At 40.0% G+C, this 16,764-nt stretch overlaps 1 protein-coding gene across 1 annotated transcript in view; it reads right to left on the bottom strand.

The window, feature by feature from the left end:
- LOC131685126 (tyrosine-protein phosphatase non-receptor type 21) overlaps positions 1–15,893 on the bottom strand; it is a 44,381-nt gene extending 28,488 nt beyond the window's left edge. The window contains exon 1 of the mRNA XM_058968588.1: positions 14,858–15,893. Within this exon, the coding sequence (XP_058824571.1) occupies positions 14,858–14,942 (85 nt within the window). The 5' untranslated portion in view covers positions 14,943–15,893. The remainder of the gene's footprint in view (positions 1–14,857) is intronic.
- Between the last annotated feature and the right edge of the window lie 871 nt (positions 15,894–16,764).

Genomic DNA, 16,764 nt, shown 5'->3' with positions numbered 1-16,764 from the left:
GTATTTTCAATCAAAAGTTCACCGCCTCCTACAAACTCAGTGACCCTGCTTCAGTTTACGCCGCAGAACTAGCTGCTATTCAGTATACCCTTGGAGTCATTGACACATTACCCGCAGACCATTACTTCATCGTCTCGGATAGTCTGAGTTCTATTGACGCTATTCGCTCGATGAAACATGGAAAGCATTCCTCGTATTTTTTGGGGAAAATACGGGAGCTACTGAGTGCTTTATCTGACAAATCTTTCCAGATTACCTTGGTGTGGGTCCCTTCTCATTGCTCCATTCCGGGCAATGAGAAGGCGGACTCCTTAGCTAAGGTGGGTGCCATTGAAGGTGACGTTTTTGAAAGACCAATTTGCTTCCACGAATTTTTCAGTATTACTCATCAGAGAACCCCCGAAAGTTGGCAAACCTCGTGGAGCAATGGGGAGCTAGGAAGGTGGCTACATTCGATAGTCCCTAAGGTATCGACGAAACCTTGGTTCAAGGGGATGGATGTGGGTCGTGACTTCATTCGTGTGATGTCGCGACTCATGGCGAACCATTACACGCTGGATGCACATCTCCGACGTATTGGGCTCGTGGAGAGTGGTATCTGCGCTTGTGGCGACGGTTATCACGATATAGAGCACATAGTCTGGGCGTGCACCGAGTACAGTTCCGCCAGGTCTCGGCTTATGGACACCCTCCGGGCCCGAGGAAGACCACCCAACGTCCCGGTTCGAGATGTGTTGGCAAGCCGCGATGTCCTCTATATGTCCCTTATATACACCTTCATAAAAACCATCAATATCCAACTTTAACTGCCCCTTTTTCCTTATCATTCTCAGAAGCGCTCTCTTCCACCTGTACCATACACCCACGATGGTTTGATGCGACTCCAAGGCGACACATTGGGACAGGGACAGGGATTGTCGAATGAGCCAACAAACACGGGACCTAAAGCACGAACATCACACGCACAACTCGAAATGTAGCCGATCAACATCTGAGCCGCACTACGAAATCGTCTGGAAAAACCCCTGCCATCTCGAGAACGACCACCCGGCGTCCCAGTACATGATTCTTCCTGATGAAGACCACCCTTATTCTGTAATCCATCCGTTGATCTCCCGAAGTCTGAAACTGAAATAATGTTCTCCCCCTGCCATGTTTGTCCACCCTACTTCCCCTGACTCTTATACACAGAAGTAACACCCCTTCCCCCCCCCCCCAAATATCTTCATGAAGCATTTAGCTCTTCTTGCCTTTTCTAGTTTTAACTATTATATTATATGATCTCGTTGAAAATGCCCAACTCTACTACCACATAAAATAACTCTAATTAATGTCTCCGAATCTTTACAAAATTTAATCACGCCCTCTAATTATTTCTACTTTTAAGATAGTCGTAAAAATTTTCCCCCTTAGTTAAACATTATTTGCTCCAATAATCTCATTGCTAAAAATGTCAAACCATATTGCTATAAAAACTAAATGACCCCTCTAATCTTACGAAAATTATACTACCCCCTTGTGTATATGTATAGCTATAAATTAGCCTTAGTTTAATTTCAAAAATCAATATGTAAGCCCCTAGTTTTAAGTAATTTAAAATGTAAAACAAAACAAAATTGGCACCTTTAAGCTAACGCAAACCTGCCTTATCAAATAAACGAATTGAAAAAAAAAAAAAACTGGGATATACTGCCACCCGTTGTAGCAATGAGGTTCGATGTTGGAATTCGGTGTGAATCATGTGGATAACTCCCGTGAAAGAGATGTCAAAAAGTGTGTATACTGCGAAAGGAACACACATGACCTCCCGAAATGTCCTACGTACAATCAGCACGAGGAGAAACTGAAGCGTTCTCTTGAGAAACGCTCTAAGCGATCTTTAGCAGAGATGCTAAAGATAGCTTTGCCACCGATCTCTACAAATAGCTATAATAACTTGTCTACTGACGAATGCGACTCTGGTGAACCACAGGAGGGAACATCTTCTGCTGCAGCTAGAAGCTGTAGAAAAAGGAGGAACAATTTCTCGCCTAAACTTTGTTGTAAAGGCCAGAAGGTATCTCTTCAAGATCCTTTTTCTTTTTTTCGAGAGTTGTCCTACTGGAGCTGTAGAGCTAGGTTCTCGGAAGGGCTCCCCGTCAGAATCACATACTACAATTTGCAAACGAGACAGGCACGCCCACTAAAACACCGGGCCGTGATTCTGAATGTGATATTCATTGTACGGTACAGGTATGTGCGGGCGTAGGGACTCGCGATCGTGTGTATCATCGCAAAGAGCTCAAGCATTTGTACGTTAACGTGTTCGATCGCGTGTGCGTTTGTACGTCGCGTGTGCTAACGTGTATGTAACTTCGCGTGTTGAAATTCTATTTTATAACAGTGTGCCTTTCGCATATTCGCGTGTGTTCTTGGATAATCAAGCGCGGACCGTGAATCTAGTACTTTATTTTTTTGGTGTACTGCTTAGATGCTAAAAGAGTGTGAGATCTTCCATATCACTAGAGTGCCCGGTGATGTCGCCATGGAAGATGTTGTCTAGAGGATATGTGCTTTATTTTTTGATTGGTCCCACTAAATGTATGGACCTAAGCTATTAGGACAGAGAATAATGGTTTCCGGACGTGACCGATTCATGAGCGCGCGAAAACGGACTTTTGTAGGTTCGTGTTTGAGACAGCGTTTGAAACTTTGTGAGTGCTAAAACGTTCTTCTTATTACCGGGGTGTTATTAAGTTTGCGCGATCGCGAACGTAGGTGTGCGTTGTTAATCGCGAAGGGCTTAAGCGTTCGTACGTTAACGTGTTTGTCACGTGTGCTCGCGTTCATGTGACTTCGCGTGTACAAGACTGGCCACTTTGTAACCGTGTGGCATTTCCTATATACGCGTGCGTTCTTGGATGGTCACGCGGACCTTCATTCTGATAGTTAGTTTTTGGTGTACAATTCACATTCTGACAGGGAGTAAGTTACCCCATATCACTAGAGTCCTCAGTCATGTCGCCATGTAACGTGGTGTCCAGTGGATATGAGAGCTTTCTTTTTTAAATTGATTCAATTGAAGGCATGGACCTAGTCTGCTGATATCAAGGATAGAAACATCCGGAAGTGACCGATTCATGATCGTGCGAGTGCGGGAGTTTTTAGGTTCATGCTCGAGACTGCGTTTGAAAATTTATAGGAGCTGAGACATTCACTTTATCACTGGGATGCGATCATGTTTACTAGATCGCCGATGTAGATGCCGGGGATGATAGCGAAGGCTCAAGCATTTGTATATTAACGTGTTTGTCACGTGTATGTGACTTCGCGTGTATAACTTCGATTTTATAATGACGGATTGTGTATTTTTGTTTGATCGCGCGCGGACCGTGAATCTGAAGCTTAATTTTTAGTGTATGATACAGATAGTAGTCCGTTTCCCCATATCACTTGAGTTCTAGGTCATGTCACCATGGAACGTGTTGTTTAGTGAATATGAGTGTCACTTTTTTGATTGGTTCAACTGAAGGCATTAGTCCAGGCTGGTAAAACTTTCGGACGTGACCGTTTCATGATCGCGCGAGTGGTGGGTTAATGTTTGAGACCGCGTATGGAAGTTTAAAGATGCCACGTTTACTTAATTACCGGGGTGTTTTCATGTAGGCGAAATCGCGGGCGTAAGTATATGTGGATTTTTGCAATTACATGGTCGCGTTTGTGGCCAGTTTTGTGTTATCGCGAAGGCCACGAGCGTTTGTACTTATATGAGTATAGATAGCGTATAGCAGAGATATACTAATAAAAGGAATCATAACATGCTGAATAAAGAAAAAAAGATGCAAAGAGCTTGACTAGAAGTGTATAAATTGAACAATACTATTTTGGTATACATAAATAATGGAAAAGCAAACTAATAGATGCACAGAACAAACAGACCAATGAAGTAGAATAGAAAAACACATGTAACATGCAATCAAAGTCGTCTAAATGCAGCAAATGTTGTATATTTATCATTACCGACAATTGCATGCTGTTAGACTTTCATCATGCTATGCTGGTCGGGAATGGATGACTCACGTGCGTCGGTAAATTTATTTTACCCTAATTTATCCAGCCCGACTTTCCCCAATGAATAGAACTAAATGGTCAGATTGATCACCAGAAGTATTAGCCACTATTCTATCATATACGTCAGTTCTGCATCCATTCCCTGACATAACTGTCACAAATACTCAGACGAATACATACATAGATACACATACGACTAGCACATAACAGTTGTACACTAGTACGAAAAACAACGATTATCACAAAGCTACAACTAATAGGTTTCTACTTATTCTACTTTATTAAATTAATTTAATTATTAAATTAATTTAATTGGTATATGCACGATGACGAAGTCGCCCCATAAATGGACACACAATGACTCCCTCCGTGAGCCCCGTACACGAATACCACCAATAGAACAATATTTGCAAACATGGCACACAGCAAAAGTCAATCTACGTCGATCCGCCAGTCGGCCACGCCACCGCCCATAGACCAGTGGTTTAGCGTTGGTATGCGCTGGTGCGGAGTATGAAAAGACATATAACATAAAAAAGGCGCATAAGCCCTCTCGGTCTGTAATGCACTACCCATCTTAAAGCAATTGATGCTTGATGATGTTTGCAATACCGTCAAACCCCTAAAGCTTGGGGAGGGTAAAAGTTATTTCAATAATTGTTTTATTTATAACAACATACATTTTTTATTGAACACAGAACAACTTGAAAAATTTGTTGTTGTAACCCTCATATTATTTGAGATTAATAATTATTTTTCTGCGTGTAGTTCTTAGGTACAGAACTGTACGTAAAATTATATAAGAATGAGACTCTCATTGTTTATTTTATTTTTTTTGGTAATAGCTCGGTCGCTTTTACATTTACCCTTATCTCTTTGCATAATTTGCTAGTCAAAACCGCTGTTTTTCGATCTGTACTTTAAAATGCGTAATAATAGACAAAGTAAACAAAGATAGTCTCTCATTGTCAGATGCGTCTATTTGAAAAAATACTCAAGTATTGTCTGAGTTTAGTTTATATGAAAATATTAATAGCAGCATTAGGACATTTTGGCCCAGATTCTACCCCAGTTACTCTTGTGTGCGACGACAACGAATAAATCAACGGGAAGGCAAAAGCTCGCCTGTATAAAGGTGGGCACTGTGTAACCTTCATGATGTGCATGAATGTTGTGAGGTGAGGCATCTGGCATATATGGACAATATACCAATTGTTGGGATTCAGATAATTCACTGGAAGGACTTGCTTTGAGATCTCAATGCGATTAGATCAACTTTTATATAAGAATCGATATGTGTAAACAATCCTGGAGCTATTCCGAATTATGTTCGCGCGAATTACCGATTTACCGGTTGTCGGTCGTTCTGTCACTAAACGAAAGCCACACCAAAAGAATGCTGAAAATATTTTCGCTTGTTCAAAATAAGGTGGGTTTTCCATCTGCCTCGCAAAGTTGATAAAAGAAGCTGCTGTGTTTTAAAAGTCCTCATTTGACATGAGCCACGGAACGGGAGAGTTAGTCAATGTTTGCTGGAAGGAAGCGTTGTTCGTAGACTCAAACAGCGTTTGCACAACAAATGTGAGATCCCGAATTACTGGTTTATACCGTGTATGTGAGCCGTGCCGACAAAGTTCTTTTCCATTCTATGCACTTCTTTTATGTTTGTGCTTGTTATTGTTCAGTTTTTGCATTTACCAAATAATAATTATGATAAATAACTCCCTAATGAAAACAATAATCAATAATAAATCAATCAATAATTACGTATGAAAATAAAATCAAGGTTGTATAGTAATTAATCCGTTCAACACTAGTTTACAAATTTTAAAGTGATTGCATGAAGTTAAGAAAAAATGTATTTTTAAAGTTAATTTTGGGTCGCTGAACACGAGAATCATATCTATTTTCTTTTTCAAAGAATCATTTCTGAGCTTTTTTGAAAAACGTGTTTTTGAGCACTTTTTGCAGTAATTGATCAATACCTCAGAAACATATTTTCCCCCTGTCGTAGGTTGACGGGTTTGACGGTACTGCAAACATCTTCAAGCATATTTGAGCAGACAACTGCTTTGGGATGGTTATTGCATTACGCCTCGATAGTGGTGCCCCGAGGAGACCGAGAGGGCTTATGGGCCTTTTTTATGCTTTGTGTTATTTCATACTCTGCACCAGCCCAAACCAACAGTCAGCTAAGGGCCTGTGCGCACTGGCGTGGCCGATTGGCGGGTCGCCGTGGATTGACTTTCTCTGTGGGCTATGTTTGCAGACATTGTTCAACAGCTTAACGGCTGTCTTTTTGAGCACGGCTCGCAGTGGGAGTCATTGTGTGTCGATTTATCGGTCGACCTCGTCAACGTGCACAGGCGCATTAAAAAAAATAACAGTTGAACCCTATTAGTTGTGTTGTGTTGTAATAATTGCAGTTTTTAGTACTATTGTAAAATTGTTATGTGCTAGTCGTATGTCTATCTGTGTATGTGTTCGTCTGAGTATGTGTGACATATGGGTCAGGGAATGGATGCAGATCTGGCTTATATGATAGAATAGTGGGTAATCCTTCTTTGGATCACTTTTTATCGGTGTTCAATTCGTGCATTCGATTCGACTCATTCGGATTGGATAAATGAAGGTACGATTAATTTACCGACGCGCATCAATCATCCATTCCCGGTCAGCATAGCATGAGAACCTTTTAACGGAATGCAATTGTCGTTAATAGTAAATATATATCATTTTCTGGCATTTAGACGATTCCAAGTAGTTTTATTGCATGTTACATGTGTGGTGTTCAAATAATACTCAATAATAATACTAACTCTTCTCTTTATTTCATTTTGTTTTATTTATTTTCGGTCTCATGCGTCACATTCCTATGATGACCTCTCCGAGTTCATTCATCAAAAAAGGGTAACATTGCTGCCAACAATGACTATTCGCTACCATCAGACGTCGCCAGGTTTTAGAAGAATTGAGATGTACTCTCATACTCAATTGAATCAGATAAGTAGGAACGACCAAAAACTGCAAGTAGCATATTACAGCGTGTCTTATTTTAACACATTAAATATTATTTGTATTAACTTATTATTTACAGGTAACACACATATCTCAACACACAATACTTTCCATACACACGTAAATATTCAAACTCGCAAATATACAAATGCTCGACAGGTGACTGGGCCAAGTGTATTCACTCGTAGGATCTATCATTTCGATGATCGCCTCGATTCTACCAAACCAGTGCACAATTAAGCTGATTTAAGCTAGTCTCGTCTGGTGAATGCATATAACCTGGAAGCCCCAGACACGACAGGACGAGACGGACAGATGACGGACAGGACTTGACGGGGCCTAGTTCAGAGTTTTAGGCATTCTTCAATGCACGGCTAGCGACATAAAAAAAAGAAAGGATCTGTATGTGTGGTGGTTGGCTATTCAAGTATTGGTAGAGTTTGAAGTACTAATGTATGTCTTTCATGTGATGATCATAAATTCAGCTGTATCTTGTACCTATCTAATCTATTACGTCTCTCATATATTGTCCTTTATTTCTTCTTTTTGAGCCCTAAACTGCCATTCTACACCCGCCTTCAGCTGGGTCAGCAAAGATGGTGATAGTGAACGTCTTAACACTCACACATTCTCAAGCGGGAACCTACAAAAATGCCCTCGCGCACGCGATTGCGAATCGATCACGTCCGGAAGTCTATTCTTGATCCTACAAGCCTAGGTCCATGCATTCAGCTGGACCAATTAAGAAAATACGCCCATAGCTATTAGACAACACATCTGATGGCGACATGACCGGGAACCCTATCGATATAAACAATCCCACTCTCTGCCAGAATTCTAACCACGCAACGAAAATTTAATATCAGACTCACGATTCGCGCAACCATTCAAGAACACACGTTACAAAATCACGTCAGCGCACAAACGTTAGAACCCCTCGCGATTTTCCAAGCAACCTACGCCCACGAACGCGCAAACATGATTACACCCCGGTGATAAGGTGAAAATCTCAGCACTCATAAACTCAGCAACACGATCTCAAGCGTCAACCTACAAACTCCCGCGCTCGCGCCATCATGAATCGGGATCGTCCGGAAGATTCTATCCTCGGTACCAACAATCTAGGTCCTTGTTAATTAATAAAAAAATAATAAAATTGAAAAATAACTCCCATATCCACTAGACAAAACGTTCCATGGCGACATGACCGGAAACTCTAGTGGTATGGGGTAACTCTCTCCCTGTCAGAATGTGATCCGTACACCGAAAGCTAAAGATCAGAATGACGGTTCGCGAATATATGAATGGCCGCAGGGTTTCAAAATCGAATTTATACACGCGAAGTCACATACACGCGGGCACACGCGACCAACACGTCAACATACGAACGCTTTAGCCCTTCGCGATCATCTACGCACACCTATGCCCGCGATCGCGTAAACTTGATAACACTCCGGCAATTGTGTGAACGTTTTAGTACTTACGACGTTACAAACGCGGTCTCAAACGCGAACCCGCAAACGCGCGCGATCATGAATCGGTCACGTCCGGAAATCCTTAGCATTCATTCTAGCAATTTAGGTCCATACATTCAGTTGGACCAATCAAAAAAAAATAAAGCTCATATCCACTAGATCACGCGTTCTACGGCGACATGAATGGGAATTCTAATGATATGTAAGAACCCACCTTCTTTTGAAATCTGAACCGTACACCAAAAATCAAAAATTAAGTATCAGATTCACGGTACGCGCGCGATCATTCTAGAACACACGCGAAGATGCGAAAGGCACACGGTTATGAAATAGAATGTATACACGCGAAGTTCATACACGTTAGCACACGCGACATACAAACGCGCACGCGACATGCAAACGCACACGCGACATACAAACGCACACGCGATCGAGCACGTTAACGTACAAATCTTCGAGCCCTTCGCGATGATACACGCGATCGCGAATCCCTACGCCCGCACATAACCTGAACCGTACAATGAATATCACATTCAGAATCACGGCCCGCTACAATTGGCCTAATGCAGTGTTTTATTGGGCGACATTGCCTGTCTCGTCTGCAAATTGTAGTATGTGATTCTGACGGGGAGCCCTCCGAGAACCTAGCTCTACAGCTCCAGTAGGACAACTCTCGAAAAAAAAAGAGAAATATGACACTAGGCTTTAAGCCTTTCTTCTAGGTTGTGTGAATTTGTTCCTGTGTGTGATAGGAGTACAAGAAAAGCCTTGTGCGTATATCGTTCGATGAACAGGAATCCTCCAATTATTCCAAAAAGTTAACAAACTTGAACCTAAATCTCATAGAATTATATTTTTATTCATCATTTATATACTAATTTTTAAACGGTCAATCAGGATTATCAAATGACTAAATATGTACTCGAACTTGTTCAAATACAAAGGTTTAGATTTTAGCCAAAAATATCTAATAAGATTTTAGCCAAAAGTATCTGATAAACCACCCTCCAGAACAAGAGAAGAAATGAATGTAGTTTTGAGAGAAAAGACTGTTCCTTTTTACTACATTACCCAGCTTCTTTGAAAAGTATACCAGTGTAATACAAATTTTATCTACTCTTTTATATACCTCCTTGGCCATAATATATCATTGGTGCGCAAGAACCGGTGGAATCTGGAATTATGTGGGACTTCGTTAACACTCAGATTCCTCTAAATACACTGTTCAATTAAAGCAAACCATTTTTCCAGAATGGAAATATTTTTCGAAATCAGCTTATTAACCAATAGGCTCCGCGCAAATATAAAACTTTGACGAAGTCTGAATAACTTTCCCGGACGATTTTGGATCGATTTATAGTTTTCTACATAATTACAGACAGTGTAATTGCCCAAATCATAATCATAATGTGATGAATCAATAATCAGTATAGTCGAACCATAAACAATGTTCTTAAGTTGTGGATAAAATTATAAGTCAACATTTGGTTCATGAATAAAAATGATAAAGTTGTGAACTGGTTCTAGAAAAATGGTTTGGCAATTACACGGCAGAAACAGATTGATGTTCATAAACTCAGATTCTCACTTTTAGTAATATTTGAATGTTCATAGCAATACCTAGTGGCAAAAATATGAAACAGTTTCACTGCAAAACCTAAGTTTTCAAACAAAAAATCTTTAAAATAAAAAGTTGTTCTGGAGCCACCGATCGATTATTTTACTTTTGGTTGCAAATAAAGTGGGTTATGTTTCTGCTATTGCAGCACCTGCAGATTGTTCCGGGGGTACAGAATGCTCTGTTTTAATTGTTCTGTGCGGCTATTTTCCTTATCCCTAACCTTACCACTGCCTCAATCCTTCCCATCAGGGAAATGATGAGAATGCAAATCATGACAATGCACAAATCTCCGATCAACATGGGAAACGTGTCATTTGAGCCAGTCGCTACTGATTCCATTATTCCACTGCAGAGTAAAATTTCATGAAACCTTCGTAGAAGCAATCTATCTATCTATCTATCTATCTATCTATCTATCTATTTTCTATCTATATAAAAGTCAAAGTTTGTATGTATATGATTTATAGACTCCCAAACGGCTTAACCGATTTCCGTGAAAATTTATACACAGTAGGTATTTGTGATGGAACGTGTTTGTGTGCTATTGGATGGAGATTATCTGCCCGCTAGATGGCGCTACGGAACAAATTGTGTATTCCTCCTATTTCGTTGAAAGTCGCAGCAACGTGCGATGGGTGCTAGCTAGTTTCAAATATTTTCCAACACTAAATGGCAGAGTGGTATAAAATCGCACATGATTAGGAATATCTTTTAAATTTGTGAACTTATTCAAAAGCGCACGAGAAACAGTTCACAAATCCATGAATAATAGTCTGAATTCCTTAACTATTTCACGCGCACAAATGGTGCCCCTTACTTACAATGGTCGGAACCCTAATCAGTTCGCGAGTTTTTCGAAATAGTTTTCGTGAAAATGTCAAGACTCTTATTTCTGTGATCCATTTCACAATCACTAAAAACCAAATCATAATCATAATGTGATAAATCATTAATCAGTGTAGTCGAACCATAAACAATGTTCTTAAGTTGCGATAAAATTAATAAAATTACCATTTTTCTAGAACTAGTTCACAACTTTATCATTTTTATTCATAAACCAAGTCAACATTTGATTTATGAATAAAAATGATAAAGTTGTGAATTAGTTCTAGAAAACTGGTTTGGCAATTACTTGGCAGAAACAGATTGATGTTCATAAACAAAACAAACATCTTTTCACTTAAAACAGTTATGCAGGCGTTACGGAAAAATTGACCACAATTATAATATAATTTGTATTCATAATTTTGTTTACTCTACGTAAAAATGTGATTGTTCCAGAATTAATGGCACATTATTCAAGAATTCGGAAGCATATTGTTCCGTTCGTGGTCTTCAACATTTAAACACGTCTATCTCCAATAACTAATTTAGAAACTCGAAAAGCCTCTCCAATAACTAATTTTGTGAAGAATTGCTAAAATAGCAAACACTTTTTGAGCCTTACTGGAGATTGATAAGCTTCAAGAAACAATTTGAAGTTATACTGTCGCTATTTCGTATTATCTAGCCTGAAATATTGAGCCAAATCTGCACAAATATTACAGTTATTGTGAACAAATTTCAATTCCCAAGTTAATTGAATAATCTGAATCACCATATTATATTAAGAGAATGACACTACCCAAAACATAAAAAAATCTATATTTTTGCAACGCATTCAATATGCATGTTACCTGAGAATACCATTGCAAAGTTTCAAAACTTTGAATACTTTTTGAAGATGGGTAAAGCCGGTTTGCATCGAGTTGTGCCGGGTGAACTCGTAAACTTTAACACGCATTTAAAGTTTTTGAAATCAGTGTAATTAAGTGCTATTGCTTGAGCCACTGAAATCAATAAATAAAAAAATTAAAGAAATTTCAAACCATTTTAACAAAAAATCTGGCTTTTTCTTGTTAACGTGGTTGTATTGCTTCACTTTGATAATTTTTAACATGAATGGTTTATGCATTTAACAAAAACTTCCTACCAAAAAACCATTTTTAATGGTGTCTCAGATGATGATTCGCGACAGCAGGATTTTCACCATTACAATCTTCCGCGGACAGGAATTTCGCGGCATCGCCTATAGAACTATGTATGTGTGCATAGGGATCTGTTTAAAGCCTAATTACCAACAACGCAGTTATCATTCAACTTTCTGTCCGAAGGATTAGAAAACCAACTTCAAAGTATCGGTTCATCTTTGCCATACCGACGTGCCTTCCAACATCATAATTTGACGCAACATATCGGACTACACAGACAGAACTCGCCGTGGCGTTTAAATTGGCATCGCTCCCCAAGCACACAATCAATGTCAAATAACAAATTCCAAAGTATTTATTGTGAAAAAGGTGCAAACATGGTATAGAGAAGTGATGCCACGAACCGCCACACGCGAGGCCGGAGGACGGTAGACAGAACAGGTAAAGTAGCGACGATAATCACGCCGCTTGTGCTGGTGTCGCGCGTCTCTGCATCGACGTCATCGTCATCAATGAAAACGTGTGCCGCTTATTGTCTCTACAATATTTATCCACCTACAAAGTCACCGTTGTTGTCGTTGTCGCCAATTTCGCATTCGTAATCGCCGCGCAACTATATGGAACACATACATACATGCATACATACAACGGTCAGTGCAAAAGTTCCTTCCGTTCCCTATTCATATAGGTTCAATCGAATTGATTCAATTTGCGCACTGGATTTATTCATCAGCATTGAAGAATGTTGTCCATTCATGGATCGAGTCGAGTCTCGACTTGCGTCGCTTGTTTTTCAATAATCGTCGGTTTCGTGCAACAGGGAGATACGACCCAAAATTATTTTTGAGACACGTACGATACCCGTTTCGGAATTCATTAATGCCGTTTTTACTTGATCCCGAAACTGACTCAGGTTTGCAATCCCAATTTTCAGTTCAAACAATTTGATTGCAGTTGGTGTTAGAATCTGACACAGTTTCGCTTCAAACCAAAGCGATATAAGAAACGCTTTTCAAAGGCATGTTTGCATATACGACTTTATATGAAATGGTCCGAAAAGAATTCGAATTTTCCAAATTTTAGATGATCACATTACCTGTGTCTTTTTAATACCAATATTTAAATGATGTGAATCACTGATATGTATTACTGTTCAGGGATAAACATTTTCAAGCACTTATTCTGACCATTCCACAAAAAAGGGCCCCTGTTGCATGCAACCGACGATATTTTGATTGTGCGGCGTGTGACAGATACACGTTTTAATGTTCCACCTTTCAATAGACCCCCCGAGCCGGCTCAGCAATTGACCCTTGTGTCGTGACGGATTTCGCATTGTTAGAAAATGGAATATGAAAACTGTTGAATTGACTACGTATAACATGGACGTGTGCAGCATTTGAACAGTTTAACCAATGAACGACTAACACTATAATGATCAAAGGGTCAAAGAGGATGTTCCATCATTGTTGGAGCATCGGAACCCGGCTTAAACTTCATCGCATTCCATTCGACCCCAGTTATCCTTTTGACAAATGATACGAATCCAAACTTTACTAACTACATTCTCTTTCGGATTGATTACTTTTTCCTAGCAGACAACGGGGCGGGCGAGAAGCTAGTGCTCTCATCAATAACAAGATTACTTTTAGTAGTTCATTGGACGGTCATAACTGACATGAGAAAGTGCGTTTTCCGGATGAAAACAGAAATGATGTAATTTTTTTTTCTCTCCGTATATCCTATCCCAACCTATCGGCCGATCAACGTTACGTGTTAATGGCGCTTGTCTCAAACCGGAGCGGCGGTGAACGGTCAATTGATACCTCAAGCTTTATGGACGACCAGACTCCAATTTTTAGCTCACTTTATTCGCCCCCGCCTGAGAAATGTTATAGCCGCTGTCGGTTTGCAGTTTCACACGATCACATCGACGACTAATGATGACGTTATTGCTGGTGATGAGGAACCACGGCAGAGCCGGTCGTAATGACTTTGACAAAGATGTGTATAATAGGCTTGAAAGTAGAGCGGTCAATCTTTTATATATTGAAATGTCCTCCGATGTTTGAGTCCCGCTTCCCTAGTAGGTGCTGCATTAATTTGTTAAGATCCACTAGGAAGCTAAAGTAACGTCTCTCGTCCTGGTCATTTTGTCTTGCCATCACCCTGAGCATTAGACAATTGAAATCTTAATAGGCAATCAATGGTATTTTTCATCTCTACGGACGTTCCTTGGTTGGACTGGGCACAGTTCGTTGCTAGACAAAACAGTTGAATCGGCCCAATGGCAGACGAATTAGTTTAACGGCTCTAGACTCTAGTGAATACTGTTTAATATGGCCTCGTGAAATACTTAATATAGTCGACATCTTTAACCGACTGACAGTTATTACAGGATATAAATATGTGGTGCCGTTGTCCCCATATGGTCAACCAAAAATACACCAAAGGGGCTGATAAAAACGGGTCTTCGGTGTAACAGTAAAAATATCTGTTAAATTTGACTGATGAAAAGTCAGTCATACAAAACAAACTGTTAGCATAATTGCGCTTCAGAATCAGACAATTTCTTGGATAGCTTATACACAAGGAATACTCTATGTTCTAGACAATTCCATTGGACCATAATGTGTATAGGACACAATTCCCCATCGGCTTGACAACCAGGCCGATTGCCAGTCAACTACCTGTATCCAGAACAATAACAACCCTCTACCTACCTAGATGATCAACGGAAATCACGAACAAGCTCTTGGACATGACATTGTAGTGTCGGGATTTTTTCAGCTTCAGCTTGAACGGCATCTTGATCTGCTGCTGCCACTACTTCCGGCTCCAGTACTCAAAACACTGATCCCACATAGAACAGTGGTCGTCGCCACGACACCAATTTCGCTAGGCACTCGATGTGCGATGATCGCCTTCGCGGTCGCTCTTCGTGCTGCACATAGAACTGCAAACTTTCCGTAGAATCGGCATTAATTTTGCACACACTTGCACTTCTGCTATGCGCCGATGCCGCTTGACATTCGATCTCACTTTTTTTCGGTTTCGGTGGCCGTCAAGCTGCTTTCTGTTGTGTATGCACGTATTCTCGAAAAACGGAAAAAGAAACAAAATTGCCAATTGCGGATTTTATTACCGACCGACCGACAGCTTGTTCGCTAGCTGTATGATTTTCGTGCCTCCATCAGCGAATGGAAAATACACAATAATCACTCATAGCTGTCCAAAGTAGGTTCGATCTTCCAGGAGTAACACCGAACAAACTCCTCCGCCAACAATTATTACCGTTTCGATCGGAACACTGGACCACAGCCAGGTAGCGGTTTCTACTTTCACAAACGAATGCACTTTTTTACACTTGATCCGGGAAACTCATTTTCCGAAGCCAAACGTACCTGATCTCCAGCAGTAACTTTCAACAAAATTCCTACAATAACAGATCCGATTCTGTGTACAAATGTTGCTACAGTTTCTATGGCATTTTCTCCCCTCGGACGTTTGACACTATTTCGCGACGGTAGCACTTTTCTTACGCGTAGCCACGGGTCACAGAAACTATTCCTTCCGCTCCGACTGACGGAATGAACAAAACGAAAATGAATGGGAGAGAGTGGAAAATCAACTCCACTAGTTGTCGTTTGCAATGGATTTGGAAAACGGTCACTGCCAATCAAAATAAAAATGTCGAAAAAATGACGCATCGATCGTGAGTTTTTGTTGCTCGATTGATGAGTGGAAAGGCGTAAGCGAAAAAGATCCCGTTCGGCTTCAGCCGTCATTCAAACAGAGGAGGGATAGGAAACAGTAGGGGTGCGTAAATAAACTACACGGAAAATTTTATTTAGCCGTCGATAGCTTATTAAAATTTTTCTCTATAGCAGACCCTACACGAGACAAGAATATTGCCAATAAAATTATTGACAAGGCTCCTTCAATCCGTCAATCCCATTTGATTTCTACATGATCAATATTTTCAAGATAGCCTTACACGATCAATATATTGATCAAAAATCGATTTATTGACAATATTTCTACACGTGTAGGGTCCGCTTATCTCACGTAAAAAATTCAAATTTTAGTTGATTGAACATACCCGAATAGAAATGTACAGTAACAAAACCATGATTTTCACTGTGACAGTACAGTAATTTTACAATAATTTACAGTAAGTTTTAACAACGACGTTGGTTTTAGTGTTATGCTACAATACAAAAACAATAAAATTTAACGTTTATGCAGTAAATTTCAATGTGAAATGGACTTTTACAGTGAAAAGGGGGGGGGGGGGTGGTTATTAGAAAAACTCTAGTAAGAGAACTGCGGAGAGAAAAACAGCATTTTTGGCAACGTATGCCCCGGCTCTGTATGGCAACACGTCCAATGTTATAAGGATAGACAATGTTCGATTGGAGTCGTTTTTTGACAGCTAAACGCGAATCCAATCGATCCAAAATGGAGTCTGCGCAGTTCTCTATCTAGAGTTTTTCTAGTGGTTATGTATCTTAACATTAAAACAATCAATTTTTCTCCATACATTTTTTTTATCGAAAACAGTAAAATTTAATGTGAATGCACTGTATCCGTTTTTTGCTGAACAGTGAAATTTATTGTTACATGAAAT

This window comes from Topomyia yanbarensis, chromosome 2 (assembly GCF_030247195.1).
Source record: "Topomyia yanbarensis strain Yona2022 chromosome 2, ASM3024719v1, whole genome shotgun sequence".
Taxonomy (NCBI): Eukaryota; Metazoa; Arthropoda; class Insecta; order Diptera; family Culicidae; genus Topomyia; species Topomyia yanbarensis.
This window is presented reverse-complemented; position numbering and strand designations above follow the sequence as displayed.